The 8,699-nt window shown below is 41.6% G+C and overlaps 1 protein-coding gene across 1 annotated transcript in view; it reads left to right on the forward strand.

Annotated features, from left to right (window-relative positions):
• Positions 1–7,522: 7,522 nt before the first annotated feature.
• Runx1t1 (RUNX1 translocation partner 1) overlaps positions 7,523–8,699 on the forward strand; it is a 119,098-nt gene continuing 117,921 nt past the window's right edge. Inside the window, exon 1 of the mRNA XM_004641314.2 lies at positions 7,523–7,694. Within this exon, the coding sequence (XP_004641371.1) occupies positions 7,607–7,694 (88 nt within the window). The 5' untranslated portion in view covers positions 7,523–7,606. The remainder of the gene's footprint in view (positions 7,695–8,699) is intronic.

Below are 8,699 nucleotides of genomic sequence, written 5' to 3' on the forward strand. Positions count from 1 at the left end.
TCATGTTTAGTATCCCTCACCCCACCAAAAATGCAAATATCCAACCCCATCGCTATGCTTTGTGTGTAGGATCACTCTTAGGCAAACAGAAGTAGCCAAACTGCTTAGCTACTCATAGACACACATCATCACCTATTTTTATTTCGTGTTTTAAATAAAGAATTTTGTAAGTAGGGTTTTTATTTATTTTTTTTGGTGGTACTGGGGCTTGAACTCAGGACCCTACACTTGCCAGGCAGGCACTTATTCTACTGAGTTATCTTCCCATAGTTTATAAACTATGAGCTTGTTGAAATTTTAAGCATAATTTGAAGTATATGATCATAGGGACCCACTAAGGCTAAAAACCATTTTAGTTATTTCCAGATGTGTCCTGCTTATTCCTCTGCTGCCTGGCTCTCTTCCCTTTGGATGCCCATAACTGCTTCCTGGGCAGATCTCCAGGCTGAGTGCCACCCCTCTGGCTCTTCTCTCTGGCATAGTGTGGGGTTCCAGCTGCTCTGCCAGCTGCCAAGCCAGCATCAACTCTAGAGATGACCCCCACCACGTGAGCCTGGCATCTTAGCCTAGGACTCTGTGGCCCCAGAGAGCAGAAGTTGGGGCAGAGCCTCCCTGGTTTTCCTTTAGGGAACTTTTCCATTTGAAGAGATACTTGATTGAGCAATATTAGGCAGATATGTGGAGAGGACACTGGAGGCCTTTGGCTTGAGCTTTACATGTGGTCTTTTTTGTTTTTTACATGTGGTCTTATTTACTACTTACTGGAGTATGAGCTCATTTTGGAAGGCGCTCCTTGAGGTCTGCCCGGTTGCCCAGGATGACACAGCATGCATGATAGACAGGCTCTGCACCCAGCTCTCCTTGCTGTAAGGCTTCACTGCTTGTGTGTGTGTGTGGGGGGGAGTGGATGCTTATTGCACTATCCTGGAGATCTCCCCATCTACCACCTAGGATTCCCCATGAACAGGGCCAGCCACACAGACTATTGATAGGCATTCAGAGGAGGAGGAGGAAGATAGAGGAGAGATCAACCAATCAGGAGCAGCAGCCACCAGGCCATGCTTGCAGCTGGACAGTTGTAGTAGCCCCTGGAGATTGCTGACCATCAACCATGAATGCAGATACTTCCAAGTCTTGTTTTTCTTTTATGTGAAAGTTGCCAGAATGGAACAGATGCCTTTATTTGGAGAAATCAGCCTTTGGAAATAATTGGTTTTCTCTTCTTTTATCCCCCTAGAGATGATCTTTCATAGATGAAATTAGATGAGGGGTTAAAAAAAAATCACAGTGCATTGGTTCATTGTATTTTTTTCTTTATTACTCTGCAATGTTTTAGGCCGTGTGGCTTAATTCCTCATATGTTGGTTTCATTGGTTTATTTCTAGCACATACAGTAATGACTCTCAGAAAGGGAGAAGTTATATTATAGTAGGCAATATTTGAGTCATGACCTTTGCTTCTTTGAATGCTGTGAACCATAATGTAATACCACCTCTTTAGTGTCAGATAATAGGGACTGAACACAGTGCATAAAATAATACCTGCACTAGGAGCGCTAAGGTAGGCATTTTGCAAGTAGTATCTCTTACCTTCATATCGCCCTGGTACATTAGCTATTATTATCCTATGTTAGAGATTACATCTGAAGCTCTGGGAGGTTAAGTGACTTTCCAAGGTCAAATAGCTGATAACTGCAGGAGCTGCGATTCTGGTCCAACCAGAGAGCGCATGCAGTGGGCTTCCAAGTGGTCAGTGGATCAGGCTGTACTCATTGTACATTTCATTTTTAAAAAGCTGTTACATGTGCAATAGAGGAAATACTGAAGGGCTCCCTGCATTTGAAATCACCTGGCTTGTTAACTTGTTTTGATGTTGTATTGTTGATCGGGCTGTATATACATTCCAGGTTGGTCACTTGCCTTCTGATTAACTTGTTCTTTCAAAGTAGTGGTTGTAGGATTCTGAAAGAATAGAATGGCTTATCACCACAAGAAGGAGGGGCTTGAGGGAAGACCAGATGGTGTCAGTGACCATCCATTGCTCACGCAGCCAGTTTTTTTTTGGGGGGCGGAACCGGGGATTGAACTCAGGCCCTTCCACTTGCCAAGGAAGCGCTTATTCCACTGAGCCATCTCCCCGGCACTCAGCCAGTTTTAAGCAACACCTTCTGTGTGCCAGGCATTGTGCTGGGCCGTGGGTGTGAGCGTTGCTGAATGCACGTGGTATCTCCTCTGCCCTGGAAACCAAGTGGATGGAATGGTAGTGCATCAGTGTAGGGTCCAGAGGCATGGAAATGTCAAGTGGGCTCAGTTTTCTACGATAGATTCAACTAAGAGAAAAATCTATGCATGAGACTTGACTCAGCTAAGAGAAATGTCTATGCATGAGACTTGCTAGCATGCACGGCCGTACTCCTTAGAGGTGCAGTTCTTAGTCACAGCATGCTGCTGTGCAGTAGGGTGGTGGGGAAGGGCTGGGCTCCCACCCCTGAGCTGTTCCAACACTGGCTGCATCTATCCAGAATCAGAGCAGCTGGGGTCCTCCATAAGATCTGCCAGGAAAAGGAGTCCCAAGCCTGCATAGGCTGGGAAAGCTGTTAGAATTTAAAGTAGAGAAAAGGATCATGAGGTTTTAGAAAATCACAGGAATTGAATTGGACCACTGTGCTGTTTTATTAGGTGGGATTCATTGCTTTGATTTTGTTTAGACTGTTACCATGTTCCAAGGATAATTCCAAGGGTGAAGGGTAGGGTAGGTCAGTGAGCAGAACAGCAAGAATGTTGAGCTCATGGAGCGTATAGTTTGGAGGTGTGGAGGGAGGTAGATAGAAAGAAACCAGTAGGCTTTATCTGTGTAGTATTAAGTGCAGTAAAGACCATTAAACTGTTACTGTTAGAATGAGGGTGGCCATGGTGGGCCTTTATTTTGAGTGACTGAAAAAATCATGTCTAAGAAGGTGACTCTGTCTCTCTCTCTGTCTGACTCTGTCTGTCTGTCTGTCTGTCTCTCTCTGTCTGACTATCTGTCTGTCTGTCTGTCTCTTTCTCTCTCTGTCTGACTCTGTCTGTCTGTCTGTCTGTCTGTCTATCTCTCTGTCTCTCTCTTTGTCTGACTCTGTCTCTTTCTCTCTCTTTCTCTCTGTCTGACTCTGTCTGTCTGTCTCTCTCTTTGTCTGACTCTGTCTCTCTCTCTCTCTGAGATAGGGTCTTGCTATGTAGTTCAAGCTGGCCTTGAGCTCACCATAGAGCCTAGAGTGGCCTTAAAATCACAACGCACCTTCTGCCTCTGCCTCCCATGTACCAGAATTACAGGCATGTGCCACCACACTCAGCTTACTGAGAAGGTGGTTCATGATTCTTCTTACCTAGGAGGGGAGCAGGAGCTGGCCATGTACCAGTCCATGGGCAGGGTCCCGGCAACAGGGAACGAAGTCAAGAGGATGAGATGGAGCATTTATGTCCAGGAAAGAGCTACACTCTGTGTGGGCACAGTTAGGAGGGGAAGCCTAACACAGTATTAGTGGCAAAGTTGAAGGGTCTTGAACATCACAGTGGGGTTAGAAAGAAGGACTGTGTGTTTTCACTGTACATCCAGGAGATGAGTAGTTAGATGTGAGGAGGAAAATCTGGATGAGTATGTGTCATGGATGCTCAGAGAAGTTTATGAAACTAGGATATTGATATCTGTGTAATCTGTGAGAGACTCCCCCAAAACACAGGGTCCTACTTACTATATCCCATTGGAAGTTGGGTGTAGTCTGTCATCTTGAAGTGGGGTGCCCAGGTGTCCTGTCTTCCACAACCTCACAGGGTAGGGGAGGCCTGAGAATTGCCTGCAGTGAGCTCAGGAAGCGTTGACAAAGGTAGGCCACACCCAGCACTACCTCTATACTTGCAAGGTCGAGTTTTTTAAGTCCTATAGGATGTGAGTGTTCTTTGGTGGTAGTGCTAATTATGTTTTGGTTAATTGAAACAAATGACCTTGAGATGAGCAAATGTTTTTATGCAAGGAAAGAAAAGAATGCAAGTTTGATTGCCTCCAGTATGATAAATAAAAACTAGACTTGCACGCTCACTTTTGGAGTAACTCTATATTGTGTTTATTGTTTACTAAAGGAAAAACTTCCCCAATTGTTGATAGGATTCTGTAGAAATGATTCCTGGCAGTGACTGAGAAATGCAGTAATGGGGAACTGCACTTGATCTCTTTTGAGGTTTGTTCTGATGTGTGTAGTCTTTACATCCTATTAAATTTTCGAAAAATAAACTGATACAAGAACAATTTGCCAAGGCCGGCAACTCTTCCTTTTAAAACCTCGACTCGGTGCACACATTGTAGGGATGGGAGAGTAAGATAAAAGCATTATAAATATGAGGTTAACTGAATTCAAATAGAAGGCTCTCTCAAGTTATTGCATTCCTTAGAAAATAAATACATTGCGCATATGGTTAAGGTTGATCAAAAAAGTGTTCTGTATGCCAGTGATTGCATTCCCATCTGTGATTAAGGTTTGCTGTCGGCATCTGGTTTTCACATTATATTTCTGTAACAAGAATCCTTTATATAGCAGAGTTCACTTTCTGTATTTTCTATTAGCTGCAGCTTGAACTACTGCACGGATCGCAGATTTACACATGTGGTTTTCATTACTTCATACCATTGAGAAAAAGTAATATTTGTTTGGGAATGTATGTTTTCCACAATTTCCATGGTAATACAACATGTTGAGCCTTTTTAATAATACTCTTGTAGGACTACAAATTGAGTTCTTGGGGGAGCTTAGTTCTTGGGGGAGCTTAGTTTTTCAACTTTTCTTAGTGTATGTTCCCCTCATAATGGTGTCTTCTTACCAATTTCAGGGCTGAGGATCCAAACAAAATAATTATTAAAGAGAAGTTTTACTGTCATTTGCATGTGATGCAAACTTTAGTGTGGAATAGGTAGCCCGGATATCTGAACATGAATTTCATGGTGCTCTTTACCGTGACTCTGTGTTACTATTTCATATGGGAAGTGCATTTAATGTGTTGGTTCTGTGGAGCACAAGCACGATACTACGAAGTCCACAGATGAGCTTTGTAAAGAAGTTCTTTTGATTGTAACATAGAGTAAAATTTCACAAATAGAATAGTTGCGTGGGTGGATAATTCTCCTAGGTAGATATAGGTTTGCATTGTGCTTTACTCCAAAATGTATTCGTATATTAACATTTAAGGCCAGGCGTGGTGGTGCCCCCTATCATCCTAGCACTTGGGAGGCTGAGGCAGGAGAATTGCCACAGGTTCAAGGGTAGCTTGGGCTACACAGTGAGTTCAAGACCAGCCTGAACTACATAGCAAGACACTGTCTCCAGAAAAAAAATTAAAAAAGGAATTTATACATCTGTACATTTAGAGCTGGCTAAATAGCTCAGGGGTTTAAAGCGCCTGCAAGCAGGTGCAGGGGCTGGGGCTTGGATCCCCAGCCGGCCTTGCCAGCCCTGCCCCCGGGGCGCCCTGAGAGGGCAATTGAGACTGGGCGTGGGGGCGCACGCCTGTAATCCCAGCTCTTGGGAGGCTGTAAACAGGCGGATCACTAGGAGTCCGATCTAGTAGTGAGACCCTGAACACCCTGTAGACCCTTCCCTAAAACTAAAAAAAAAAAAACTACATTTAAAATATTCTAACATTACCTTCCCGCAAGGATTCCCCATTCACTTCTGAATATTCTAACTAAACTGCAACCCTATGTGAAGTTAAGAAGTAGATAGTATGAAGTATTCTACCACAAGGGGTCACTTCTAATTGAGAAATTTGTCTTTTAAAGCAGGTTTATGCACATGGTAATTTTGTATGCACCTGAGCTGACTGACATTCGCAATGCTGTTCATAAGCCAGCTTGCATCTGCTATTAGTGGTCACCAGTGGAAGGAAGCAGCCTGAGACCCCAGGGGCCTCCTGTGTGGCTGCTGTGTTTGTGCAGTGGAGCTTCCTAGCGGTGGTCCACGCAGGACCACCATCCACTTTTATCTGTATCTCCCATGTCTTTTGTTGATGGCTGCTGATGCACAAAATATTGCCCATTGTAGATTATGTCTGAATCTAAAAGAATTTTCTTCTTCTCCCTGTGTTTAGCCTCCCTCTATGTTAACCTTGGTACAAAGCATTGGATGTAACAGAATTGAGTGGAAACATTACACGTTATTTCTATCTTCCAGAAATAACCCTGTTAATATCTAATGTATTGACTTCCAATTTCTCCCTTTGTGCGCCCCTCCCCCTCAGTATTTGAGTATTTGCATAATCTGTCTGTGTTATGTACCTATATGTCTTGGGTACTTTCTTCTTATTTCCTTTATTATTTGTTCATAGGGATTTTGGAATAAATTCAGTGTTTCCAAGTTCTGGATTCATGTCTTTGATGGTCTTTGCTGAAACTTAAGGCAGTTTCCAACCAAGAAATTTCTAGTGCTGTTTTCTTAATCAGTGCATTTTAACTTTTTTAGATTAAAGAACAAGAAACATGGTTGTATCACAGCATCATAATATACATAAAGTACACTGAAATTTTCAATAGAATCTGACTTTTCTATACATTAGAATCTGCTCATCATTGTAAATTTCTAAAACTAACTTGATTTCAAAAACTAATATTATCATCCTTAGTAATACTTTTTGAGATGGCTTTTATAAATCTTTATTCCTTTATAATTGTTGAGCTCTATGCCCTCACATTTCATAGGTTACAATAAAATTGTAACACTTGTTTTGGTTCATAGTGACAGTAATGGAACTACTACATCAGCAACAGCAGCAGCAGCAGCAGCAGCAGCAGTAGCAGTGATAACTTAGTAGTAGGCACTCAAGGTTTTTGTGAATGGATGAATGAATTCAAAACTGCCAAATCTAGCAGGAAAATTGAGAAAATTTGGATTGCTCTGCAGGAAGAAAAGAAAGTAGTAAAAATTTATTGATTAGTGAAATAATTCATCAGTTGTTTCAACTAAGATTTTAAAAATAATTACATGAAGCTTATTCTTCATTGTTATCAATTGTTTTAAACTGTTTTAGCTGGTCATGGCAATACTGAAACTTCATAGCTGTGAAATACTGTGGATTCCACTTCGTTTTGAAGCATGGGTTAACTTGTAAACTCCAAAGTAATGCAAAAACGTACAATGTCCAAAGAATTTCCTAAAGAAACTGTAATATCTAACAAACAGATTAATTTTTTTATTGAAACAAGTAAAAGCTAATATATTCTCATGAAGCATTGATGTGTATATATATTTAACAACAATTAAAAAGAGTTGTCAATGTGTCCAGCTTTGAGTCAGATGATGAGACAATCAAGAGTCCATTTGAGCATGTCTTTACAGGAACTGAGAAAATGGGGGGATGGTTTGGATTTTTTTAGAAGAGTTTATATTGGTTGCTTAAAATAAAACAAAGCTGGCCTTGTATTATCGTGTAAGTGGATGGATATAATACGTCAGACTGGTTGTGATATGTGCATTTTTTTTCCCTTTGTTGTTGTCAATAGAAAAGATTGATCTCTGGGCTGGTGAACATAATCTCTGTCCCAGTCAGAAAAGGAGAGAGGAGATTAGCAGAGCGGTTGGTGGAGAATGATATCTGTCAAAAGAAACACTTGGAGAGCACTGAGTTTAGTAGTAGGTGACTGCCGGAAAAAAGGGAACTTTGAATATTGTCAAGGTAAGGAACAGATACATATTTTGATTTTGCAATGTACCAGAAAACCCGATCTATTACTTTTTCCCAATAAATTAATAAGTAACTGTGAAGATTTTTTTTCTTCCATTTCTTTATGCAATAGTGCCTGCTGATAGAGTTTGTATTGTCTGTTTTAATTCTCTGTGTTTGAAATCTTTGGATGTGGGGGTTGGGTGGGGATCAGTCTGGCGAGGGGAACCCAAGATATCAATTGATCAAGTAACATTTATTTTTTCACCCTCTTCTCGTTGCTGTGCCTGCCATGTTTCTTACTACAGCTGTTATAAACTGAGCAATACTTGGAGTTAAAGAGCAAAAGCTACGCCATGATTTCTGTGTGTATTGTAATGATGGGATGGTGTTTGCTGAAACAGTTGGTTGACTACACAGGCAAAAAAAAAAGTTCAATTCATTATGTCTTCTGATGAATTTAGATTGGTTTGTAAACTTTCAGGTGGCTGTCACATCCTAAGCAAAATCCATATCTGTAGATGCATTTTTTTAAAAAGTCATGTTTAACATTAGGAAAAGAGAAATATAAATGAAGCATTTGCCATTTGGCAAGAGGCCTCTGAAAGTCTGCAACATGTAAAGATTCAAGAATGCCCTGAACTGGTCTCATGGAATTACTCTTCTTGTAGCCAGCTCTGCAGGAGGTTTAGCTGTGATGGACTACAGAAGGACCAGTGCTAAGATGAAGCTGCTAAGTCTACACAAGAGTGTAGTATTGGTTGGCATTCTAGTGATTGGGGAAGGCTCTGAAGTTCTGTGAATGACTGACTTGGGATGAAGAGGGGCAGCAAAATGTTCACCTTTATGACCACTGCTTTGGACATAGATCTGCGGGCTCTTGTCCCAGGACCCCTGTGGCAGTCTCTACAAATAATTACTGGATTGTTCTTAAAATCCCTGAGCAGGTGTTGGCCAATGAGTTGTCCTTGTTATTCGCTTCCTCCTCCCTCTCCCCCTCCCCTTCCCCTTCCCCCT

The sequence above is a fragment of the Octodon degus genome, unplaced genomic scaffold (assembly GCF_000260255.1).
Source record: "Octodon degus isolate 3935 unplaced genomic scaffold, OctDeg1.0 scaffold00134, whole genome shotgun sequence".
NCBI lineage: Eukaryota > Metazoa > Chordata > Mammalia > Rodentia > Octodontidae > Octodon > Octodon degus.